Raw genomic sequence first — 26,183 nt, forward strand, 5'->3', positions numbered from 1 at the left:
ATCAAACAACAGTTTGGAGTGCAGAAGGCGAATACTTTGTTGCAGTGGAAAAGTACATGTTCTACTCTTGTGCATAAACTTCGGCCAAACAATTTATATAAAACAACTTATACCAGTTAATGGTGCTTTCCACGCCAACATATAGAATAACACATTTTGATCGGATTTTTTTTAGCTGAGTTAAGCTTTGCAAAGTCTGAAATTAAAACAAAAAGTTACTCTTCAGCATGGTTGTTGCCAAACAACAATTTTTTATTAATCGAACACAATAGCAATGTTATTTATATCTCATAAAATTAACCTGAAACACTTCTGTGCGTTTTTGGCTTGAGATATAGCCTCTCAAAGTTAAAAAGTGATATGAAATGAAGACGCCATAATTTTTGACAAAAATTTACAAATATCGAAAATCTTAAAACTTCCAAGCTTGAATGCAGTTTTATTCTTATGCATATCACGAGTCTAAAAAGGCATGAAACTCTGGAATCGGACGCTATTTTGACAAGTTACAGCTTATCAAATATTAATATGTCCCAGAAAGATTTCTTGTTTACAATTCGCTAATCATTTTTCAAAGCATAAATTAACATTAGCTCAAACTAGAACAGTTCTTCAACTAAAATTGACTTCAAAGCCAAGCACTTTTAATTTAAAAGCGTCCACAACATTTGTTACAGAAATAAAGCTATTGCTTCATTTGGTTGATTTTTAAATTGTCATTTTATAAGCCAAAAAATTAGCCGGCGGCTCCATGCCAAGAAGACAAAAATTAACTGCCGTCGCACAACTAAAAAGACAAAAACAGACAGAAGAAAAATTATATACAAAACCAGCACAAAGACACCAACACACACACACACTCACAAGCGCGTATCGAATAGAAAGGCAAACCACAAAAATGTAAGAAAAACAAAAGTCAAGGGCCTGAGCAAGAAGTGAAAGAAAAGCTCCAACAACGAGCCAAACCAAGTCTCATAATTAAAAATTAAGCCATTCGCCTATTAGTTTTAACCCTCATTAACTTTAGATAAACTAATCTCCAAAGTAAACCACTCGCATTCATGGTCCTTTGTGTGAGTGTGTGCGTGTGTGTGTGCACGCGACCCTGCCCGAAGGGGTGTAAAATACCCCCCGCCGCCGCCTGCTTGTAAGTCAACTCAGTTCGAGAGTCGAGTCCGCGCGCCTACAGTGCGTGAAAAGCTCATCAACTGGGCGCGCGCTCTTAGAAAACCCAACGACTTTTTATTATTTCTTGCCTCTTGCTTTTTTTTGTTCAACTGCACAAAATAATATAGAAACAGGCCGAGCCTAATATGCAAAAAAGAGAAGAAAGCAAGGAAAAAAAAGAAGCAAGTTAAACAAAAAGAAATGAAGCAAAAAGAGTAGCGAAATAACAAGCTGAGGCACAAAAACAGAAAACCCGGCTTGAACGTCGCAGCAGCAGCGCAACAAGAAGAGAAAGGAAAAATAATTAAAAACGCAACCTTGATGAAAATGAAATGTTTACAAAGACACAGGCGCACAAAATAAAGAACTGTGACAAGTACAAGCAAAAACGAAAAACAAAAAATTTTGTTGAAAGGCAGTGCAGGAGAAAAAAAAAATAATACACATTTTATGCTGCTGCTGCTCAAGCAGCGGCACCGAAAGAAAACAAAAAACGAGTATACGCAACGGATGCAAAGTTTACTCAAGCAGAGGCAAAGGTCTTAAGAGCTATGGGCGTGGCCCAATCAAAGCAGCCAAGTCTTAGCAGAAAACTATACAAATTGAGCTTGAGCTGAGCACTGCTTAAAGTAAAACCTTGTAACAATTAGAATATTATCATTGACAGACTTTTGAATTTATTGCTTGAAATCAGTTTATTACAATTATTTGAATTGGTCATTTAACAAATGTTTTAAATTGAAGCACAGATTTTGTTTTAATTAAACCATTGACAGTGGTAAAAAATCTAGACAGCTAATTTTACAATTCAATTTAAAAACTAAACACTCAGATTTTAATGCATTAGGTTTGATAATGTTGCACTTTAAAAAGTTTTGCTTTATTGCCTATTTAGAAACTTGTACAGTTGTATAGTTTATCAGTTTATAGGTGTACTATGTATATATATATTTATATGTATATCGATAAGAGCTACTTAGAGTTTAAACATTGGCCTTTGCTCAAAAGCGTTTACAATTAATTACAAAAGAGCTTAAAATTGAGCAAAAATTACATGAAGCACACTTGAATTTAAATTTAAAACTAAACCATCAATGACAATAATAAGAATAATAATAATAATATAATTATAATTACAAATAGAGAACTGAACTTCTAGGCGAGCAAACAATTTACATATTTAACAAAGCTGCCTAAACGGCCTAAACACTAACATTAGCTTTATACAATTACCAAAAATGAAGCTAAGAACAACATATAAAGCGAACATTGTAAATGTGTCATGCATTGTGGGCTCTCTCTCGTTAGCCAAGGCTAATTGTTGGCTGGTCGTTGTTGCTTGCTAATGTTGCTGGCATCCGATTTATTCTCGCGCACCAGCAACAACAGCTGCAGCATCATGAGCGCCTGCACCTTATCGAGCGGATCCATAAACCCACGCTGCAGCCACTTGGGTATGGTGGTGCGCGCATGACTAAAGCCGAGCTTATTCAATATATAATCAACGCCATAGGGCTCGATGGACTTGCCCGCCCAGCTGAGCAGACGCACCGTGGGCTCCAGATGCCAGGTCTGGCATTCAAAGTGTCGCCAATCGCGCACAAAGGACTCGATATCGAAGCTGGGCAGCTGCGCTGTGGGGTCAGCTGTAGCTTGAGCTTGACTTGTGCCTGCGGCGGCGGCATCTTTGGCATCGTTTTTATTTAAATTATTTGTCGTTGGCGTGGCATTAGCCAAGCCAGTCGTTGTAGCAGTCGTATTGTTTGCTTGATTAGTTGTAGTTGCTGTTGCTGTTGATGTGGTGTTGGTGTTGGTGGTGCCACCAGTGGTGCTGCTGGCAGTGTTGGCTAGATTCGTATGACTGCCCTGCAGTGGTTCCAAGCTGCTTTTGCTGCCGCTTAGCTGCTGCGCTTGAACTGTTAGATTGGTATTGGAAGCGTTTTTCTTATCCTTGACTATATCATCGACGAGATACGGCTTGAGGTTGGCCTTCTGTGGCAGATTGGGCGAGGCCGCGCGTGCAGACTGAGCGCCCAACTGAAAGTAAATTAGTTAATAAATAAAAGAGATTTGCTGTAGCTGAAAGTTACGCACCACTTTCTCCTTTTCGGTTACATAGCTAGTAATCAGATCATGCAGAAAGAAGAAAGCATCAGCATCAACTGTTACAAATATATGATCATCGAATTCGGTTATGAAGCTGCAAAGCACCTCAGGTTTGTTTTCTGCAATTGATAAACAAATTAGTATTTAATTTAATTGTAGATGATTCTACTACCATTTGGCTCTGGTGTGCTTGGTCCCTGCTTATGCTCAGTCTTAAAATGCAGCTGCAGGCTGGGCAGTGCGAAGATCACCTCGCGATTATGATTGTGCTCCTGCGATTTGGCTCCAGCTCCAGCGCTGCTGCTGCCTGTCGCGCGTGTACGCTCAATGGAATTGGAAGCAATTTCACGCTCACACTCCAGCATAGGAAAACGATCGACAGCTGAAATAAAATAATAAATAGAGTAAGCAATTGAATTGTTTATTTAATTAGCGAGCTCACCATCAATCTCGCTGTTGGCAAAAGCGTAATGGAACCACTCGTTAAGTGTTTTAAACTGCGGCGGAAAGATTATGTTGCGCGTAATGCGACTGACAATGGCCATGGAATGATTCTGCTGCTGCTGCACTTCGGTCGTCTGACCCAGGCAGGAGGTGAGCGTTTGGGTAACCAACACTTCACACGAATCCTCCAGCTGACGCGCTTCTGTGGCAAAATTAATCGAAGGCGACTTCAAGCTGAACAGCGCCCATGACTTGGACTTGAAGTTAATGCCATGGAAGCAGGCCAGCGAGATGTGCTGGCCACGCAGCTCCACTGTGCCGCCCAGCACATTGCCATGACGCGGCAGACGTGTCACTAGCGATGGCACTACCAGGCCAATCGCCTGCGCCAGCGGCTTCTGCCAGTGACGATGATGACGCGCATCCGTATTGTCCAGCAGCACGCAGTTGCCATTGGCAGCAGGCGGCGCATCTGTAGTGGATTTCTTTTTATGCTGCTGACGGCGTTTAATGCTGGCGCTGCGATCTTGCAGACGCGGCTCCAAGCTGCTGAACACGCGCTTGGAGGACTTGAACTGCTGAGTGAAGAACTCCTCCAGCTTGAAGTACATCTTCATCAGATCCGCTGTTGTCGACTTGGATATCATAATCTGCAGCTGATCCCAGCTAAGATCGCCGTGTATAAAGATGAGCGCACGCGGTGTGTCCTTGCCACAGGCTGCAGCTTGCGTCGCAGTGCGCCATTCATCCTTCATGGCGGCGGCAAAGCTGCTGATTCGCGTCATTAGCACCGAGGTGCCCATGTAGTCCAGGCGCAGCTCCAGCGCCATGAAACTCAAGCCCAGCGTGTGATACGGCTCCATGCCCGACTCCTCTTTGATATGGAAGCGCTTGTTGATTTTGTTCACCTCAAAGCTGCCGCCCACAATGCCGCCCTTGGCGTCCAGCGCCGATCCACCCAAATAGATGCCGGCATACATGTTCTTATAGCCAGTGCTGCCAATGGACAAGCGGCCATCGGAGCGAAAGTCTTTGGTTAGCCAGACGACGTTGCCGCAGACATTGCCAATGTTCATTTGCACATTGAGCTTGGTGAAGTTGACAGCGAAGATGACAAGCGTTTCCCAGGCGGTAATCTGATTTTTCTCGGAGGGTGGCGTGCCCGAGGACTCCGCGCTGGAGGATTTGCCCAACGACTTGAGCTTGCGCACGGCGCCAAAGTGTCCAAGCTGCTGAGGCTGCGGCGCAGACGCGGGCGCAGCATCAAAGTCCAGACGCAGCTTATCCTTGCTGCGTCCCTCGCTGGGCGTGGGCGTGGCAGGCGTAGGCGTAGCTGTAGGCGTTTCCGCTGCCTGCTGTTGCTGCTGCTGCTGCATGCTCAGATCGCCCAGAAAGAGACGCCGCACTATGCGGCGTCTGTACCAAGCCTTGGGAAAGGCCAAGATCTCGGTAAGACGACGCATGTCATACTTGAAGCTGGCGCTGCCTATATCCACAATTGTAGAGAATCGAATGACGGCACGCGATTGATCCAGCGCGCGCTTGGAGCTGGGCAGCTGCTCGATATAAACTTTGCGACAGCGCGTTATGTGAAATTTAACAAACTCCACATTGATGCTCAGCGAGTCCTTGCGCTCGCTGTCGCTCAGCGGCGAGAACTGCGTTTCCTTCGAAGTCTTCTTGCCGCCATAAGGATGGAAAATGTAGACATTGAAGTCAGCCAGGCAGCCAGTGACGCTCAGTCCGCCCATGGGCATATCCGACTGCGTGGACTGCTGCTCCTCCTCCGAGGCGCTGCGCTTGGAGCTGAACACAATGTCCAGGCTGGGCAGCTGCAGCATGCACTCCACGCGTGACACAGGCAAGCAGCTGAAGCGGAAAGTCGAAGGCTGCATATGGAAATAGACAATGACATCCACGGGGAACGAAGCGTAGGTGGCATATTGAGCGGGCAGTATGTCCAGATTAACGGGCGCTGTTTGTGTGGGCGTGGCAGGCACACTCTGCGCCTGACGCGTCGGTATGGGCTCCAGCGTTTGCTCGAGGAACTCCAGAATATGCGGCGAGATGATTGTTTCCTCTGGTATGCTCTGCAGCGTCATCCAAGCGGAGAGCGTAGCGCGCTTGTTGCCCACACGCCGCGTCGCATGCTGCATGCTTGACTGGGGCGGCGGCGGCGGCTGTTGCGGTAGCTCCGCTTCGGGCAGCGTGCGCGACTGATAGTGCAGCTTGACATCCAGTCCGGGTATATGAAAGATGGTCAGATCACTCAGCAGCGCATTGTTGTGGGCGCTGGTGTTGTAGCGCAGCTTGCTTTTGTCACGATGCCGCCGCGAGGGCGTCGGACTGCCCCAGTCGTTGCCAATGCTGCGCTCGCGCTTGTGCGTCTTCACATGCGTTGCGTTGGCATTGGCGGCGTTATAGTCAGCGCTGGCGTTCTCCTTGGTATGCAGCACACACTTGCCGGAGTTGACCAGCACCTTGACGTCCAGCTCGAAGTCAATGTTGGGTTCGGTTTGCTGCTTTTGCGCATGTTGCGCATGTTTGCGTCGCATCTCAACTGAAATCCCATCCACGTCCATTTCGCTGGGCAGGCCCTCGGGTCCGGGGCGCCAGCAGTCGAGCAGCTCATTGTCCGCCGTTTCAGTGTCCGTGTCTGCATTGGGCAGCGAAGTTTGCCGCATGGCATCGGTGAAAGTGACACGCCCTACGCCTGTTTTGAACGAAGCGCTGCGGCTGTGCGATGAAGGCGGCGTGCTCTGCAAACTACTGATTTCATCATTGGATGCTATAGTGTCCAAGCGTCTGCCTGCATAGCTATGGCTGCCATTATCCAGCGGCAGCTCACGCGCTGCCACGCCCTCTGCCACTCCGCCCGCGCCTATGTACGAATGCGAGCGACTGTAGTTCTTCAGTGATCTGCGCAGCATCGGACGCTTCCACTTTTGGATCATGTCGCGGCGGAAGTATTTGTAGCATATGGCCTGCAGCTCCTGCAGCCGCCGCTCCTCATGCGCCACCGTATTATGCGAAGCGCCCAGCGTGCGCAGATCATTGATAATCTTCAGCTGCTCGGCCATTTCCTTCTCCATCATAAACGAGCGCTTCTTCGAGTCTATCGTAGGATCGAATACAAACGCAGGCAGATTATCGAACTCGCCGCGGCGGCGCACATAAGTGTCGCGACAGCTTTGATCGCCCTCATCGCTGTCCGGCGACTCCATTTGCGTCTCATCCTCCTCAAAGCCAGTGAGCATGGTGAGCGTGTGTCCCAGCGATGACAGCTGCTTGCCTATGTTGACATCCAAGTGTATATCGACACCCTCCATTTGCCACTTGACATTCAGCAGCCACTTGGCATTCTCGCCCTTCTTTGCAGCCGTAGTGCGAGAGCAGACCTCAAAGGTGCCCTCGGACACGACGCAGACATTCATTATGGGCTCCGCGCTGCTGGGCTTCCAGTCGTCTAGGTTCGTCTCAAAGTCATCTGCAAAGCGCAGACACAGGCCCTGAAACTTGCCCTTGGACACCAGCGAGCCAGAGTTGCAGGCCGAGATGATGGTGTTCTCCAGTGTGATTACCACAGCGCCCTTGGCATCAAAGTCTTGGTAGGCACGCGAGCCGCCATAGGACTGCAAAGAGTTAAACGATTAAACAAATAAACAAGTTTGTCTTAATGTTAAACTTACTACAGTATTAACCTGCTTCAGTGGCAAGCATATGCCCATATCTTCGACTGTTAATTGCAGAAACAGCGTAGACAAGTTGGAGCTAGCCAGTTGTCCAAAGGCCACACGATCGAACACCTGCTGAGTGGATGCGTGTTGATTGTGCTCATAGCAAAGATTGGCGCGCTTCTCCGCCCAATACTCATAGGCGTTCTTATAGTTCAGCCAAACCAGTATGGCCTTGTCTATGGCTATGGGTTGCACATAAACCAGCGGACGCTTGAGCGTCAGCAAAATCAACTCCTTGTCCTCGTTGAGCAGCTCATCCTGGAAAGCGTTACGCAGCGCTATAGTCGTATGAAAGAAAGCGTATTGCTGAAACTCCGGCTCAGCTTCATCGAAAATCACATTGCGTATGATTTGGCCAAGCGACAGGTTAAAGTTAATGTGAGCCTTGAAGAACAGCTTGCGATTACTCAGATCGCCCAGATTCTTCACGCGGTTAGACAAGTGCAGCTCCAGCGTGCCCGTTTCAAAGCGCACAGCCGATGAGCAGGGCGTTGTAGCTGTCAACTGTATGCGCTTCATCGATACGTTAATGGAGAAGAGTATGCGCTTGAGTGAAGATTCCTGCACGCTGCCATTATCCGCGCTATCCTCAGTCCACAGCGGCACTGGCTTCTCACCGCCGTAAACTTTTTGCAGCACTTCGTTTATTTCACGCATGAAAACCTTTTGCACAAACACCAAATGATTGAGCAAATCGGTGGTCAGGCAACGCTCGAATTCGCCTATTTCAGCGCTGGCGTTAACATAGCCGCCCTGACGCAGCACAATGCCTTCGATGTGCTCCGTGTGCTCCTGCCTATTGTCCGGTATATACTCCGCCAGCACATGCACGGGCGGCAGGCCAATGCAAGCCTCCGACGGCAGATTCATTTCGTTCTGCAACACAAATGGCAATGAGTCAATGAGTTCAATCGCAGTTTGTTTACTCACCTGTATTTTGGTATTGAAGCTTAGCGTATGCGTGGGCAAATCAATGACAAACTTGGCTCTGGCGCCTGTCACGCCCATGGAGCTGACATGATTCATGCGATACTGCGCCTGCAGCGAAGGCAGCAGCGCCGCATTGATGCTCAAGCTCTGCAGCAGCACATTGAACTGCATGACCAGCGGCTGCAGCAGCCCGTTCTGCTGCGCGGCAGAGGCTGCGCGATTATTCGAGAGACGAGCGCGTGCTTGGCGTGCTGAGAGTTGTGGCTGCGCAGCTGCGCCGCCGCTCACTGTGCGCTCACGCATTTCGCTGGCAGTGCCCAGTCCGCTATTGGCGCCCCCTGAGTTGCGCGCATGGAAGGGCGACTCGGGCTCCTCTGCTGTATGAGAGCGTAAAGTGGAGCGCCCTGAGTTGCGCTTTACACGCAGCTCTTGTAGCGTTGAGGACAGCTGCTTGGAGCTGCGCGTCATCATGCCATGCAGTGCTACAGGATGTTGTGGTATGTCAATGTTGACAGGTCCTATCGAAAGCAGGCCGCTGTTCTTGTCCTTGCCGCGCTTGGACAGACTGGAGTAGAGCGTTTGACTTTTGCCCACAGTTACCTTGACAACAGTTCTGCAAAAAGTAAACGCAATTAATTTGATTGATTAATTAGCGATTGGCTGCACTTACTGCTGACTGGGTGCCACGCCTTCGAGCAGCACAATCATTGCACGTCCCACTTGTCCGGTGAGTGAGCATTCCAGCGAAACAGGACGCGCCTTTTTCCTCCACGTCGCTGTGCTGTTCAGCGTTGTTATCTCCGACTCCAGCTTCAGGCCTGACAACGTTGCCAGCAGTCGCGTCTTGTGTATCTTGGCTACGCCAAAGACTATGAGCCTGGTGCGCTCCTGTGGCACGCCATCCACCAGCAGCATATCACGATGCTGTGGCAGTGGCGTGGGCGCGCAAGTGACGTCATCGTCTTCTTGCTGCTGCTGCTGCTGCTTCTTGTGCTCGTTGAGCGAACTGCGCTGCACTACAGTCTTGGTCTCCGGCATGGTGCCATAGAGCTCGAGCAAATGATAGATGGTCTTCCAGCAATTGGGCGTCTCGAGCTGCGCTGGCAACGGCAGCAGTCCTGCCTTGGTCAGCGTGCTGTTGTAGTCACCGCTCACGCTTGTGGCACAGCCGCCATTCAACGACGCCTTGGACTCCGTGCACAGCTTCAGTATAGTCTGCTCATGCAGCGACATGGTCGGACTATCACGCAGCGGCGATGCGCTCGACTCATTGAGATTGGTGTAGCCCAGTTTACCCTTGACGGACTTGCCCGTGGAGCGCAGCTTCTGCGCAAAGCTCTGCGGGCGGTTCTTGGCATTGGGCGAGGGTGTCAACTGTATGATGGGACCCAAGCCGCTGCCACGACTGCGCGCCGCTGGCATCGTTGGCATTGTTTCATTAAACTTGTCGTAGCGCTCATCGCTGAAGCTTTCACCATGTGCGCCAAAGCGTTCGGCATAGGGCAGCAGATCCGTTGGCTCAGAGGCTGTAAATAAAAGAATTATGAGCAACTTTTAAATGTTAGCCCATTAAAATATTTACCCAAGCTGCACTCATCCTTGGTCTGACTCTTTTTGCTCAGCTCTGGATGCTCGTGGAACTCATTCTGCGCATCCTTGACATTCTGATACATGTTGCATATCTGATGCAGCAGACGCAACAGCGGCATGTTCACCTGCTGCGCTATATAGCGCACGTTCAGGCTGAGATTGATGACAGTGCTCGTGTGCTTCTTGAGCTGACGGCGCGACATGTAGATGACACTTTGACGCGCCTGATCCACCATGCCGTCGGACATTTTCAGCACCTCCAGCTCAACGCCCACGCGCTCGCATAGAAACAGCGGTGTGTCCATCATAATCGAAGCACGCCCGCCATTCGCTTTCTTGCCCAGCTTGGCGGGCTTGGCATTGGCTTGGTTAGTGTTCTTCTTGTCGCCCGCCTCGCTGACAACAATGTCAACGCGTATGGAGTCGAACGTGCCAATGAGCGAGAGATTGGTGCCGAAATTCTCTAGCGATGAAATGTCCGCATTGCTAAACTTATTAAGCATTTGCTGTGGCATGACGCCCAGACAGGTGAGCAGCGGCTCAAAGATTAGATGCGCATCCAGCAGCTTGATGGAGTCCTGCATAATGCCATTGCGCATATGCGGCTGGCCAGGCAGTTTGGTAGGCGCTGGACGCACGTGCTCCTTCTCAGCTGACTGATCTTTCTTCTTGCTGCTGTCCTGCTGCTTGGCCATCCAAAAGTAAAGATCCTCCTTATGCGAGTCGGCGCCTAGCCAGAATTTATTGATAGAATTCGTAGAGCTCAGCGAGCCTTCCTGCAAGGCGCCATACTCTGCTTAAGCAAATGAAATTTTATGAAATTGCCATTGAATTTTCTATGCATAAAGCTTACCAAACTCTGGCACTTGCTTCTCCACCAGCCCAGAAATAATGGGCAGCATTTGTATGCTAGAACGAGATGAATTGCCGTGTGAATAATTCGATGCTTTGCTGTGAGCTTTGTTTAGCCTTAAAGGTTGATGAATAGATATTGATGATGGGGATGCATGAAACACAAAAAAACACAAGCAGCTTATTAATTAAACATGCATAAAATAAATTGAATTCAAGCTTGACTTACCCACGACGCGTGTTGTGTATGTTGGGCGAGCAGGAATTGGAGCGCTGGGAGTTGCCATGTAGTGCAGCCTCATGGGCATAGCTCATGCCGCCATATTGTGTATTATCTAAAGAAAATACAACAAATTTTAATACATGTACTATCATTTAAGTTTAAGCGCACAATAATTTTGCTTAGCAGTGCGTGTTAGAAACACTTTAAATCAATTTAGTTGCTGGCAGTGTAGGAAATAATAATATAAATTATTCAAAGCACTGCAAGCAATAAAAGAGTCGAAATTTAGAAGATAGCACAGCCAAGATAGATTCAAATAGTAGAGCAACATATATAAACAAATACATTATGCATAAAACAACAACAAATAATATGAAGTCATGAACACTTAAAGCAACTAGCAAATCAATAGAAAAAAAAAAGAAAAAATAGTGCAGAAAGTTTGGAAAAAAGTGTAGAAAGACTAAGAAATATAAAGCTTAACTATAGCTAGCTTAGTGTAGCAACTAACTATTAAATATATATAAACAAACATATAAAACATGCAACAGACATATATCTAAGCTTGTTGCCTACAGCTTAGCTAATAGTTTTAATAACAAAGTAATAATAAAAAAAAAGAGTAGCGCATTTTGTTGCAGCTTTGAGCTTGGAGCAGCAGTTAATCAAAGGAATACCAATGTGAGTTCGATGATGCTGTGTTTGCCCAAGTAATAAAGCATTCTCACTCTCTTCCGGATGCTCGCCAACGCCCATTTCAACATCACCTTCACACTCATCACCCTCGCACTCCTCCTCGTTTTGCGGAAACGAGAATGTTACATTAATGGGCCGCGATAACTTGTTCTTATACTGATGCTCAAACAGAATGGGATTGTACAAAGTGTTCTTCCATTGGCGACTCAACACAATGATGCCCTGCAAGCAAACAAATTGGTTAGTTAATAAATAATAACATTTAATTGTTTGTCCTCTTACCTGACGCAACGTATTGAGATGCGGCACTTCGCCACGCTTGAAGATTTGCTCAATGCGCTGCACGCCTTCGTCCTGCACAAGCTTTTGCATTATGTAGCAGAGCTGGCAGCTGGGATCTTCCTGCAGCGTCTTGGACAGCAGCGTATAATTGTTGGCATAACGACTCTGCAAACAAAGCAATTAGTTAATTAAATATTTAAGTTAATAATGCATTGAACGCACCTTTTTAATCTTTGGATTGCGTTGTATTTTCTCATTTTCCATTGCTTCAGCCATTAGACAAGCAGCGACTGCCGTTTGACGCGTATGCAGCGCTTTGAGCAGCGCCACAACTTTAATGGCCAAGCGATTGCTGGGATTCATCCAAGCTGTTATAGCAGGTGAGGCCGTGCTCAGCAGATTCCAATCCAGGCGCGTTAAATCAATTTTACGCGTAATGGGCACACAAGGCGGCGCAGCAAAGTTTAGCCAAACCGACTTGAGTTCAATAACACAGGATGAAGTCTTGTCAGTGCCTTTGACATTGGCCAGCGCCTTGTCGTAGCCATCTTTAGTGGACGCACTAGTTGCCTTGGGCGCAGCATTGGCATTTGGCGCAGCGCCCGCTGTCTTCTCCACATCCTCGTCAAACTGCTGCGGCTTGGGCGTAGCTCTGGCAGCTTTATCTGCTGACCCATCCGTTACTATGATGCTATCCAGCGCATGCTGAAACTTCTCCTTGGGTGTCTTGGGTGTGGGTGGCTTTTTGGTTATCATGCGCCAAGCTGCCTCCGCTTTTGAAGTCGTGGCAGTTGCATCACCAGCAGCGCCAGCCTCATTAGCTGCACCACTCTGTCCCACCAGTTCGTTTAGACTGAAGCCAGCTCCACTGGCTGTAACACCTTCAGCGCCTGCCATTTCCGCCAGCTCCTCTTTGCTGTTCTCCGACTTTTCAAAGTGCGAACGCTTCACAATCTTCACGCCCACGCCCTCCAGTCCACACTCAAACATTATGTAGCCAATGCTCTCAATGCCTGTGCTCTCGGGCATCTTCAGACACTCGAACAACACTTTGCTCTTGTGCTCCGGTATGGCAGTCACTATAACAGGCGATTCCTGTGCGCTAGTCTGCCCCTCAGTCTTTAGCCGACGCAGCTGCGCATGCGCGCGTCCCACATCCAGCGTTATAACCAGTTCCTCCAGCTGCTTCTCTGAAGTTTCGATGAGTATGGGCTCGCCTTGCACATTGTCCGGTCGCGTCTGCGATGAAAGATGCGCCAGCAGCGCACGTGTGCCCTTCATTATGCCGCCCTTCTTATGACTGCTGCCCGACTGCACAGTCTGCTGTATATAAACATTATGCATGGAGGCGCGTGTGGTTTTGCCCAAATGGAACTTTGTAGAGATGCCTTCCATATAAAAGGTTAGCAGCGAAACGCAGCTCAGATCCTAAGCAAAGGAAATTTGTTTTAAGCTTTATAGACCGCACTTTAGTTATATCAAACTCACCTGCACATTATCCAATGCAGCCACTGATATAATCTCCTCCACTATGGACAACTGCAGCATGGTTATGCTCACCTTGGGCAGCACAATGAGTCCCTGCGTCTTGGTCGATATGCTCTCCTCGTATACATCGCTCAAGAATGAGTCGCCAGGTCCCTGTAAATGTCGCTCTGTGGTCGAGCGCTTCGAATTCGAGTGTACTTGGGACCAGTAGCTCAGGCTCTGATCCCGCTTCAGTATATTGTCGTTCTTCACTTTGGCTATGCACGATGAGTGTATGAAATTCACCACAGACAGCAGATGCATTGATTGTATCGTGGGTATGGCAGCCTCGGTCATGCTGTAAAGCAAAGCAAAATAAACTTTATTTATAATTTGTACTAATGCATTTATTATTACAAAATAATATAAACAATCTATTAAAGAAACAAGCGACTAGTAGATTGATAAACATCTCATATATGTAAGAAATGGATCAATTATAATAAATACAGTCTTCATTTTTATATTACAATCAGCTAAAATCTTCTGCCTTTTAATTTTTAAGCTAAAAACTTAACAGCTTTTCATACAATTTCATATTTAATGTCAGCTTCTAACTTAAGCATAGCAAACTGTAGCAAACTTTCACCTTGTCAAAACGTAAATAACAACAAAATTTTGTGCCAAAAGTTTAAATCTACAAAATGTTGTCGATTCACTGCACATTGCTCATAAGCTGCCTTGGCTTACTGGCAGCCTATCCAATAGTATATTAATGCAAGCTTATAAACAAAATAGATTAATTGCAATTGCTTTTGTTATTTAGGAAACTCCTGATAAATTGAAAGCCAAGCGTGCAGCTGAGCCAGTTAACTATCCTGATCTGACGAATGGCCTAAGCGATGCTGAGGTGGAGTCTACGCTTAATGGGCTTTCGCTTGAAGATCTCAATGCGCTGAACAAGCTGCTCGATGATGCCAACAATGGACCCATGGAGGCCATTGCCAGCTTCAGCGGACGCCATAGGCAAGGCAAGCAGCAGCACCATCAAGCCAAGCTGGATATGGTGGCTATAGAGGAAAAGTCGCCATACGATGATGGCTGCCATGATGAGGATGAGCCCGAGAAGGAGCCGTGCCAGAAGAAACCAGACTGTCCAACTACCAAACGCTGCACTGGCACGACGCCTTCAACTTGCAGCACCAAGTCCTGTGGCTATAAGAGCTATATGGATAGCGATAGCCCCAGCTATGGCGGCAAGAGGAAGAAGCAGCGCAAGCAGCATCCGGAAAACGAATGCGATGCTGATGATCCGCTCTGCTTGCAGCGCTATCAGCTGAAGCAAGCGCAAAAGTTTAATAATCTGCAGGATTACAACGATCCACTAGATGAGCAGATCAAGCTTGATGGTCTGGAGCAGCTGGCGGATGAAATCAAGCGCGCTGAGCTGCCGCCCATGGACAAAGAGTTGGATGCCTGGAATGGCAAGGACGAGCCCTCAGCGCCAGATGTTTATCATACAGATGACAAGAAGCTGTCGGCTCAGCACATGGAGGACAACAGTGCGCAGCTGAATGAGTACAAGGATTTCAAGGAGCTGCCCAAGCGTGATCATAATCATAAAATGTATGATGATGATAGTCAGCTTGTCTCGCATAGGCAGCAAGCGCAGCTGAAGCCTGCGGCACAGGAGCGTTTGGATGAAAGCAATGAGCGCAGCTATAATGAGCGCGAACCGGAGCTTGTGCGTCAAAAGAAAGAGGAGCACAAACTGTCCAGGCAGCTGGAGGAGCTAGAGGAGACGCTGCCACTAAATGCAGCAGCAACAGCGGCGCCGCTGCAAGGCGCTGCCAACGATGAGCGCGAGTCGGAGCCACAGCCCTTGGCATACAACAACAACAATGAAGGCGACAGGTTCGCGGCTTAATCCACACACACACACACACGCACATACATCACCTCACACACACATATACACACAGTTTTAAGCCCACACACGTTTGCTGTTCAACCGTTCCAAACTTTTTGCAGTTTCATAGCAAGCAATGTGCGCGATCCGCCGCGTTATTTTATACAAACGCCCGAGGGCAGCATAAGCAGCATTAACCAACAGGGATTGTCCAGATTGCGCTTGGATAAAGCACAAAGTGAGCTGTTGAATCAGCTAAGCAGCGAGGAGCAGCAGCAGCAGCTGCAACGCTACAAGCGCGGCAGCCACAAAACCGACGATGCGCCAGCAGTAAGACTCTGATAACTTAAATTATAAATTTAAATTAATTAATTGGCAATTTAGAACACAGATGAAAGCTATATGAAGAAACTAATGGACTCATTTCCACGCGATCAGGGCAGTCAAAGTGAGATGAACATTGCTTTACGCTTAGCGGATTCGACGCACTTGCGCTTTAAACGTTGTTAAATAATTATTTACTAAATGACTGTATATATTTTTTAAATGCAGCAATTTGTCATTAAACTTGCATTAAAATGTAGTTGCTGCCAATCATAGTTGAATTTTAATCTAAGTTAACAAATCCTTATAAATAATACCACTATAACAACCACAATAAAAAGGTAAATATATTGTTTAATATTTCAATTCCTAAAGCTGAAGTTTTTTTAAATGAATTATAAATATTGTTGCCCCAAAAGCTTCCAAACATTATCTTTTGCACTAGAAAATGCTTGAAATATAATTTAATATCTTGCTTTCTCCTCTTCCATTAGTTTATTGTTATTATTGTTATTAACTTACCGTTGCAAACCCTCCAGTAGCAATGGGGTTAAAAACACATTCAGCTGCCCCTTGAGGCGTGCCACGACTGAGGTGCAAGCGGCGCCGCCTTCTGCCTGCAAACTCATAAACTCGCCATCGTCAAAGCCATTGGTTGTCTTATCCGCCTCCTCCTCCTTGAGCAGCACACTGGGATCCCAGGGATGCGACTTGGGTCCGCCCATAAATGTAGCCGAGCTATTGCTGCCCGTGCTGTTCTCATATCGAGGCACCACTTTGATCTCACGCCAGCAGGAGTACAAATCAAAGTGTGGCAACATTTTGCTGCCAATATAAGTCAAGCCGCCATCTTCGTTCTCATGGAAAAGCGGCGTGGAGAAGACATCAGAGCCCAGGGAAAACGAGCAGCCGTTCCAGTTGAAGCACTTGACCTGCGACAAGTGATTCAAGTAGCTGGCCATGAGCAGCGGCGAATCGATAATGGGACGATTGACCTGTTGATGCAAGTTAACCAGCGCCACATCCTCCTGCGAGGACATGGCTGAGATAAACGAATTGGAAGACAGCGAAGGTGTGCCCGATGAGCTGCCACGCGAATCCGCCTGTGAAAGAGCAAACAATAATTAGTTGATAATCTATAAACAAAATATAAACAGCTACTACAAATGAAATGTTGCAAAAGTGGCACAAGCAAAGAATTTGTTAAATTGCCTTAAGTGAATTTAATTAAACTTAGACTAGCTCCAAGTGCATGCAGCAATTTTCTATTAGAATTATACACATGCTGCCAAAACGGCGCTAAGTGTTAGAAACTTTTTAATTTGTTTTTAGATTTTTGTTTGGTTTTTTGTTACTAAAAACTACTCACATCATGAACAAAATGTCGATACTCAGGTCGTGATGAAATATTTGTTAATTTTCTTATTGGTGTGGCAAGACCGTGAATGCGTCTTGCCTCTTCGTTCTGCATGAGTTTTGTGTTTACATTTGGTTATATTTTTAGTAAGTTGCGAGTTAATTTAATGAGTTGCGCGAGTTTAGTTAAGGTGGAAAGGAAAGAGTTTAAGGTGTGTATATATTGCTTTAGATTTATAGCGTATATAAAGAGAGCTTAGGCTAATAGTAAATACTTAGTAGAGCATGCAAATTGATGTAAAACAACTTGGCAAGTTGAGTTGTATGTTGTGTGAGCCACAAATTTTGTGTTGGCAGCAAAGCTAAAAGCTTATTATATATAAATACTTAAAGACTTAGCTTAATTTACAATACAAAAAAGTATAAAAGTGTTTACCAGCTCTGTAGTGCTTTGTGGACGCTTGGGCAAAGTTTTGTTGTTGCTATCAGGCGCATGGATTTCCAAATCGCTGCGATAGGTGGGCAAAGTGTGGCTGCCATTCTCATTTTGAGCGCCAATGCTGCAGGAGCAATACAATTAATTTACAATATATTTTTTATTTATATTCAAACGCACCTCAAGTCGCTTGAGAAACGCTTTTTGCCGCTGAATATAATAGAGCCATTGCCACTGCGTTGTTTCATCGAGCCACGCTGCGACAGCACAGTGGATATATCCTCCTCGGCTGAGAAAAACATTTCCGAAGGATTCTCTGAAGTTAATGAGATGGTGCGTTGCACTTCGCGCGGCAACTCGCAGGCATGCAAAGCAATGTCTGCAATTTCAAACTCCAAAGGATGCGAATGCGGCGCCGAGTGCGACATTTCATCGGGTATCTACAACAATAAATTATACTATAATTATTATTTACACATTATGAAGTATTGCTGACCATATCATGCTCATCGTCCAGCGCTGCCTCGCCTGTTAGCCTAGAGTCCGAAATGCTTGTCTTGGGCGGCGATACGCGCAGTCTATGCGAATCCGAGCCACGTCTATGACTCACATCGTTGGCATCTGGCTGCAGCTGCAGCTTCTTGGAAGGACTGTCCAGCAGACGCGCATAGGGCACCTCCACCGAGGTCTGACGCGTGCATGTGTAGCGCTTGCTGCGTCGCTCTAGCGTATTGGGCGAGCCTACGCTCTCACGCGATTTATTGCGACTGGCGCTTAGCTCTGGCTTGTCCACAACGCCGCCGCCTATTTTAAACTTGGCGCCATCGGGCAGCGTGCATAGCTCCGACTTCTTCAAGCTGCCGTTGCGCAGCTCCACGGCAGGACGATAGACCTTGCCCTTGCCATTAAAGTCGGCAGCATCATAAAGCGAAACACAATGCAAACTGTAGGGTGGAGTATGAAACACCAGCTGACCTTGATGCAGGATGCTTTCACCGAAGCCAAAGTCCTTGTTGTTGTTTATAATGCTGCCATTAAAGACGAAATTAACATAAATATTTCACTTTTGTTGATTGCAACTTACAAATAACGCGCTATGTTGTAATTATCATGCACATCCTGCGCTGTAGGCTTGAAGAACTTTTGGCCATTGCGATTGCTGCCAAAGAAAGCGCAGCCGCCAATGCAGCCGCAACGTGAGATTTCGGTGCCGGAGTTCAGCGCGCTGCCATTATGCGACCAGAGAAACCAAAGCCGCTTATATTTGGTATCATGCACGCGCAAAAAGCTGGAAAAGAAATAAGTTAAAAGTTATTGAATACAAGTAAATTATTGCATGCCAAACTTACTTATGCTGCACCAAATGCAGCTCATGGTCAGGTATGGGCAAGGCGGAAGCGCCTTCGAGCAAAATGGGGCCTAGTGAGGTACAGCCCACCTCCACCCAATTCTCGCATAGCTCTGTGGACTCCGGCGTGCGCTTGACGTTCTGCGGCTCCGAAAAACTGTCGCGCAGTCGACTGCGTGCGCCTTCCTCGCGTGAATCGCGACGCTGTGAAAAGGAATTGGAGCTGCGCTTGCTCGCCTTATGCGTAAAGTGTGAGCCGCTGGGCGCATTGGCATCTTGCGACTTCAGCGAGTCCTGATCGGCGCGACGCAGCTTGCCGGAGCGATTGCTGCCCGTTGTATTTGTATTATAAGCACCATTGGGCACATTGCCCGCATGCAGCATAAAGAGCCGCAAGAGTATTGAAGGCAGTAGACCGGATATGCCCGACTTGACGCGCTGGCCATGCAGATTGCAGTTGGCCAGACGTATGGGTGAGATCCAGGCGTGTAGTGCAGTGCCGCTTTCTATTAGATACACATCCACTGCATCCACCGAGACGCGCGTCATCTTGTACTTAATATCCTCAGCGGAGGGACACTTGTACTTGTTCTCCTCCTTGGTATGCGGGCAGAGATTGCTGGGCACGCCATGATGACAATTGCGCACAGTCTTGGGCGACTTGAGACAGTTCTCCGGATCTATGGTGAGTAGTATAAGCGTCTCCAGGCCGGTGACAACATTCACCAGCTGCGGCAGCGTTAGCTTGCCCGTAAGCTTGCCCAGCTGCACTTCGACCAGCCAAGAGTACTCCAGCGTATCCTCATCCAGCGCACAACCCTCATTGCTGAACATGGCATGACCACGCACCTGCACAGCGGATAACATTAGATGTCCCTGCTGCAGATGCTGATCACGCCGCTGACGCTGCAGCGTATCCGACGTAAGCAGATAGGAAGGACTCACTAGCACCTGCAGCGTCGTCTCATGATAGCGCTTGTTCATTTCAAAGCCAAAGCGCTCGATGAGCACCACTGGACAGGGCGGATCGTGCTCATTGCAGTTCTTCATTACATGCGCTTGTATGTCATGCACTATGACGGAGACCATCACCTCCAGCGGACGATAGAGGCGCGGATCAAACGGTTTGCGCTTCTCTTCGGGCGCACTGTGCTCCGAGCTGCTTTTGTTGGCCAGCTCCTTTTCTTTGGCCAGCAGCTGATCCTTCGGACTCAGCGTTGTATTTGCCTCTGGCGTAACATTCGACTGCTCCATGTCCGTAAAGTTCTGATCCTCGCCAAATATATTCTCCTTGAGATTTATAAAGTTGCGCAACACATTGCCATAGGCCATGAGCACGGAGCTGCCTATTTCCAGCTCCACGGTAACATGATCTGCGGGCAGCGTGCCCGGATCGAATTTGAGCTGCTGCTGCTGCTGCTCCGGCAACGCTTGCTGCCAACTGTTGCTCACTGGCGATTTGCGCACCTTGGGTATGCGCATGGGACTGAGCAAGATTTCCTCCTTCTCTGGTGTTGTGATGTCCGCCTGTGGATCTGGTCCCAGCGGCGGCACTGGATGATAGACATACTGTATGGACAGCGCTAGGATGGGCACTGCCCAGCAGTCGATCCAGCCAGCGCTGCGCTGGCAAATCTTGCGCCATTTCTTGGTGTAAAGCTCCGGGCGCCTAATGAGTTTACCCTCGCGGGTGAGCAGTCTTGCATTCTCGTCTATGGCTAGCATAATGGGACGCACCGAGGAGACCTCGGGCACGTATAAGCTCAAATCCAATCCCTCGCCATGTATCCAGAACTTGAGCGTAACAGTCTTGGGCAGAAAATCGTCAAAGGGCAGCGCAAAGCTCATTTCAAAGACATCGCCACAGAAGGCCAGATGATTGTTCTCCTGGTTGGCGCTGCTGCAGTCAATCCAGTTGTATTCATTGCACAGCATGAGGATTTCGAATTCGTGCAGACGTATATTAAAGTTGCAAGTGTATGGCACAAAGCTGAGTATGTCCGGACGCGCCTTGTCGGCCCAGTCCTCGATGAGATCCTGAAAGAAGCACTTATGCTTGTAAACAATAAACGCGCTCGTCTTGCAGCCAGCCAGCGAGATGTTCCAGTCCTGCGGCGCATTCCACTTGGTGGGATAATGTATGCGCACTTTATACTCCAGCGACTCGAACTCTGCCAGGCTGCGATACTGCAGCGATGTGGTGGCCTCCACATGGAACAGTTGTCCTTGTATTTTAGACGTATAGCCGTCCACTAGTGTAACCCAAGGTATTGTCACCTCCACATACGAAGCAGGACCTACGGTTATATGCATTGCATTCGTTTCTTTTTCTTTGGAGAACAGTATGTCAATGGTGGCTTCATTGAGCACGCAGAGCGTTACGTCAAACGATTGATAGCTGCGCAGCTCGCCTGGCTGTGGCGTGGGCGTCACTTGCGCCTCCTTCCAGTCCGAGGGGTAAAAGTATTTGTACAAATGATCACGCTGTCTGTCCGCCCAGGGGCCATAGCTAAAGTCCGTGCCTTTCAAGCAGCGCGCATTGATGCCCCAAACTGGCGGCGAAGGCTCCACAATGTCACCATTCGCCAGCTGTATTTGTACTGGCTGCTCTGGCACTACGCCCGGCTCATCCATATAGAAATACAAGTCCATTTGATTGGACATCATCACCACAAAGCCTTCGCCCATGTAGCGCGGCGGTTCGTCTATCAATCCCGTGTACTTAGGACTGGGACAGAACAATATTTTGGCATTCTCCACTTTCGCCTTGACAAAGTGCATAAAGTGATCCAGCATGCAAACCGCTGGCTTAGTACTATACGTGCAATGCGCCTCCTCCACCGAAATCATCAGCGTTGTGGGCGTCAGTCGATTGCCAAAGACAAAGCGACCCGAGCATATGTCTATTTTGATCACAGGTATCAGATCCCGCCATGTGGTCGCCTGCATGGCCTCGGAATGCTTAACAATGTTAACGCGTTTGCTTTGCCGCGCATTCTCCAGATTCATATTGTGCTCGCGCAGCTTGTTGCGCTCCTCGGCGCTGGCGGCCTCGGCGGGTATCAGCAGCGATGGCTCCAGCCCGAAAGTCTTTTCCAGCTTGTCATACAAATCGGATCGATTATATATATGCAGCTCATAGCCATTCAGCTGCACCGACAGCCGCGTATCCGAATGTGATAAATCTGCAAGCAAAATTATTCAAATTATTGTGGAAATTTATTATATTTCATCTACTTACCCTCGGATACGTCTTTGGGCACATAGGAACGCCACCAGCGAAACAGAAAATAACCATCCTGCACTCTCATCGTATAGTCGTATGTTATATACACAAAATCACGAAACATTATTTTGCCAGCCAGCGGATTGAGCGCCACTGATCCTATTTTGAAATAGGCACCCTTTATGAACCAACGATTTGCTATTTTGGTTATTAGCATGCCAAGTATACGTGAGTTGTAAAACGTATTGTAGGTAACCCAGGTAATGGTCGTGAGCAGCGAACAGAGCAGCCATATCTATAAAGAGTTCAAAGGGTCTCACTTTAGTCTCATAAAATTAACAGCTTGAGCGTGTGTTTATCTTAAAAAATAAAAGCGCTCTATGTACTTTTAATGTAATTAAAAATTCTATTAGTCATTTTAATTTGTGTTGGTTCAACATAATCAGCGCTTTGTTATTTAACTAAGTTGTATTTAAGTTTAGCTTATGTGCTTACTTTATATGCAACTTATTTACATATGATAATATAATATGAATATAAAACAAAGTTAAACAGTGAACGATCACTCAGTCAATTAATTATATCTGATATTATAACTGTGTACAATCATATTATAAATTAATTAATTGAAATATAAATTTATTAGTAATTAATAAGTCAAATAGGAAAACATTTTGTTGAGTCTTTGCAAAAACTTTAGTCACAACTAAATACAATTTACCCAATCCGGTAAAAATAAATTCTTTCTGAACTGCATTTATTGCATCTATTGTTTATTTATGATGTTTTTATGTTTAGTGAAAAACAAAGTCTGTTATCATCTAATGCGTCTAGCCTGTGTTTCAACAAAGTCAACCCACTCTTAGATAAAGTGTCGTTAACTTGCCAAATTGAGTTGACGAAAACCATTTATATATTTACGTATTGTTTTAATGCTTAATTAACTTGAGTAATACATACATATGTACAAATAATTACATTCAATACTGTGGGCTGGACATATATACAGTAACAGCTGGCTGTCTATATGTATAGCCATATAAGCATTTATATATATAGAGGGTTTGGATTTGGGGGATTTGTGAAGTGTGTTTGGATTTGAATTTAGTGCAGTTTGCAGCTGTCGCTTGTCGTTAGGCTATTCAAAAAAACTAATGGGCACATCGGTGAATATGGCGCCGGCGAATTTGCATTTCCTGGCCTCTTCGATACTGGTGCAACCGTTGTTGCTCTTGAAGATCATGTTGTGGCCAAGCAAGCGAGACTCATTAATCAGTTTGCGATCAGCAGCGGGCCTGAAGTAGGCACGCCCCGTAAATGGGTTAACAAAATCCGCCCAATAGCCATCTTGCATGAACTCCATGGAATATCGTGAGGCAATCAAGACAAACGATTTGATGGCGCTATTCAATTCAGTGTCAAAGTATAGATTGAATATGCTGAACTTGCTGGGCTCCTTGAACTTATGGCAGGGTATGTCGAAGATCTCTTTCAGATCGGGCAACAGCAGCTTGGGGCAGCGCACCACCTGCGCATTGATGGGCTTAATGCGCTTCCAATCGATTGACTCGTGGTATTTGCACAAATCAAATTGATCTGTTGTCGTTACCAGATCCTGATAGGCAGGACCCACACTCTGTGGCATGTAGAATAAATTGGCAAAGCGATTGCCCAATATGGGATAGCCAGCATAGCGTAGATGCTCCTCCTCGTGCTCCAGCTCCTCCTGCTCATCTACGTCAGCCAATATGGATTTGGACAAACGACTCCAACTGGTGAGGCGATATGGCTGTGTCAATAACAATTTTTGATGCTTTATTAGGCGCTGCTCCCGCATGCAGCGTGAAAGTTTTCGCAATGTTTGCATTTTTTACTTAGTACGCCTTAGTATTCTTTTTCTTGTTTTTTGTCTGTTTGGCTGATTGTATATAAACCAAAATTTTTATAAATATCGTGAATTGGCGAAAGAACTATTTACGTTGGTATCTTGCGAATCTTACTATTGGGCTATACGAAGAAAACGTAATAATACATTAATCTGTGACTAAAAAAATAATTTTGTGCTTATTTCAAGCTTGTTAATACAATTAAAAACAAAAGGTTACTCGGACTAAATAAAAATTGCAACATGTTTCGAAAATTCACACATGCCTAACGACAAGACAGAGAAACCTTAGGTATTAGTTTAAAATATTCAGAGATTAAACAAATAATGACAGTTGTAGTTCCTTAATTACTTATTAACAGTTTGCTTGTATATACATCTATTTATAAGCCATATACATAAGTCTAGTTAAATCTATGATTAGCTTATATAGTTCATAAGAATATAGTCTTGGTTTGATTGTGTCAATGACCAACTCACTAACTATTGATAAGCGTAGAAATGTGGTGATCGCACGACTCATAGCATATAAAGAAAATAAATGTATTTATTTCAACGACAGCAATCGACACTGTTGTTGTTGTCGTGATAAAACTGTCCTCGACTGATTCATTCTATAGCCCCGCCATTATACTACGTTATACAGCTTACACCCCATGCCCACCAGCAACCTGTGTTAATCACATTTATTTCTATATATGCATGCATGTATGTACGATTGTGTTTGGATGTGTGTGTGTGTGTTACATACCATTGGTGCGTCGATTTTCATGTTCTCCAGCGGCACATTGTTGGTGCGATTCCAGCCCAAATCTGTGAACCCAAATCGCACATCGCTAGTTGTCTCCGGCGTCGTCATTTTTCTTATTTACTATTCTGCAATTAGTAGTGGAATGATGTTCCTGCTGGTGCTGCCGTTGTTTTTGTTGTTGGTTGGGTTTGCTTAAATTATCGTTTCGTTGCTTTGCAACCAAATCTCAATTTTTTCGTACATTATGCATATCAATTAATATATATACAGCTCTTATAAGGCCACATAAATAAATGAGCAGCTTTGCACATGTGATTTTTTGTGTTGGATTTATTAAATTTAATTCACTGCACACGCACACACACACTCGCACAAAGTTCGATTTTTCCCACTTTGTATTGGTCGTCGTCTCAATTTTCACTCGCGGTTTTCATTGGATTTACGCGACGCGTCGTTGTTTCCGTTACTGCAACTTGAAGCGTGCGTTCTTGCCAATGAGTTATAAACTATTTTTAGCAATTGTTGTTAACTATTTAACGCGAAATAATTAAAAAATAATGCAGTGCAGAAAACGAAAACACTCCCATCTTGTTCTGCTTCTTACTACTGAACAGCTGTTGTCATGTTGCATATAATTGCCTAGTGGATGACAGTGTGTTGGTTTCAATCAGTAACGAGTTGAAGTAGCAGTAACAAATGCCGTGACTCTTGTTTATGTTTACTTTTATTGTTTACAATTTTCATCTATTGTCTAAACAAAGTATTGCGGTTTACGCATTGTTATACCATGATCCGCCAAAGCTGGTAACAAATCCTCCATGGCCAGTGTGTACTTCCGATCTTTGGGATTCTTCTTGTCCTGTTATAATGATGAAAATTTAATGAATGTGCTAGAAAAATATATTTCACTAACCACCTTGTTGGAGCTATGGCCACTGGAATGTTGAATGTTAGTGGTACGTGTCTTGCAGTGCTGGAGTGCATCATTGGCAATATCCGAGATGAACTTCTGGGCGCATACAGACACAATACGCACTATTCGCGGATCGACAGCACCAAAGCCACACTAATAACAAAACTAAATTAGTATTACATATGTACATTTAGTTTAAATATACGTACACCTTGCATAATGCTCAGTGTAAGTGCATCTGGCATAGTGGGTGCATAGTCCTCTAATTGAGTTAATAGCTCATCCATTTCCACCTCTTCACTGGTCACTGGCACTTCTTCTACTTCCAAGCTTTCTTCGTCTGTCTCCTCATCTGACTGTGCGTCTATGTGCAGATTATCCTCCGACTCATTTTCAGTCTCAGCTGCAGAAACCTCACTTTCTGTAGGCGTCATGTTCATATCCTCACCATCAGAAGCCATTCTTGTAGATTGATTATAAAGTTTTTCACGAGCGCAAGCAAAATTTGTTTTTGTTTTTTTAAACAGACTAGATGATAGTG

At 46.1% G+C, this 26,183-nt stretch overlaps 4 protein-coding genes across 7 annotated transcripts; 1 reads left to right on the plus strand and 3 right to left on the minus strand.

The window, feature by feature from the left end:
• Positions 1-1,886: 1,886 nt before the first annotated feature.
• LOC108606115 (transmembrane protein KIAA1109 homolog) lies at positions 1,887-25,279 on the minus strand. 3 transcript variants are annotated; one of them, XM_017995990.2, is made up of 22 exons: positions 24,730-25,279; positions 22,109-22,388; positions 18,869-22,052; positions 18,604-18,807; positions 18,016-18,547; positions 17,700-17,959; positions 17,520-17,643; positions 16,250-16,830; positions 13,516-13,852; positions 12,250-13,455; positions 12,028-12,192; positions 11,778-11,967; positions 11,056-11,161; positions 10,828-10,883; positions 9,967-10,767; positions 9,055-9,910; positions 8,385-8,997; positions 7,407-8,330; positions 3,716-7,349; positions 3,446-3,655; positions 3,262-3,392; positions 1,887-3,204 (listed from the first exon to the last, which is right to left on the minus strand). In XM_017995990.2, exons 1-22 carry the CDS (start codon positions 24,835-24,837, stop codon positions 2,482-2,484), a joined length of 15,225 nt encoding a protein of 5,074 aa, XP_017851479.2. In that variant the 5' UTR covers positions 24,838-25,279; the 3' UTR covers positions 1,887-2,481. The 3 variants fall into 3 exon arrangements, with proteins under 3 accessions (XP_017851479.2, XP_017851467.2, XP_017851460.2); XM_017995978.2 differs by having other exon boundaries at positions 10,828-10,943; XM_017995971.2 differs by having other exon boundaries at positions 10,828-10,943; positions 11,727-11,967.
• On the plus strand, positions 14,146-15,997 carry LOC108606165. Its single transcript, XM_017996020.2, has 4 exons — positions 14,146-14,261; positions 14,321-15,408; positions 15,526-15,733; positions 15,788-15,997. Exons 1-4 carry the CDS (start codon positions 14,199-14,201, stop codon positions 15,911-15,913), a joined length of 1,485 nt encoding a protein of 494 aa, XP_017851509.1. The 5' UTR covers positions 14,146-14,198; the 3' UTR covers positions 15,914-15,997.
• On the minus strand, positions 23,015-24,201 carry LOC108606208. Its single transcript, XM_017996086.2, has 2 exons — positions 24,072-24,201; positions 23,015-24,011 (listed from the first exon to the last, which is right to left on the minus strand). The coding sequence occupies exon 2, from the start codon at positions 23,958-23,960 to the stop codon at positions 23,232-23,234; it is 729 nt and encodes a 242-aa protein (XP_017851575.1). The 5' UTR covers positions 23,961-24,011; positions 24,072-24,201; the 3' UTR covers positions 23,015-23,231.
• Positions 25,280-25,435: 156 nt separating the features above from the next.
• On the minus strand, positions 25,436-26,181 carry LOC108606212 (transcription initiation factor TFIID subunit 10). 2 transcript variants are annotated; one of them, XM_017996101.2, is made up of 3 exons: positions 25,852-26,181; positions 25,643-25,795; positions 25,436-25,588 (listed from the first exon to the last, which is right to left on the minus strand). In XM_017996101.2, the coding sequence occupies exons 1-3, from the start codon at positions 26,101-26,103 to the stop codon at positions 25,481-25,483; spliced, it is 513 nt and encodes a 170-aa protein (XP_017851590.1). In that variant the 5' UTR covers positions 26,104-26,181; the 3' UTR covers positions 25,436-25,480. The 2 variants fall into 2 exon arrangements, with proteins under 2 accessions (XP_017851590.1, XP_017851598.1); XM_017996109.1 differs by having other exon boundaries at positions 25,646-25,795; positions 25,852-26,178.
• Positions 26,182-26,183: the final 2 nt, after the last annotated feature.

Source organism: Drosophila busckii, chromosome 2L (assembly GCF_011750605.1).
Source record: "Drosophila busckii strain San Diego stock center, stock number 13000-0081.31 chromosome 2L, ASM1175060v1, whole genome shotgun sequence".
In the NCBI taxonomy this organism is placed as follows: domain Eukaryota; kingdom Metazoa; phylum Arthropoda; class Insecta; order Diptera; family Drosophilidae; genus Drosophila; species Drosophila busckii.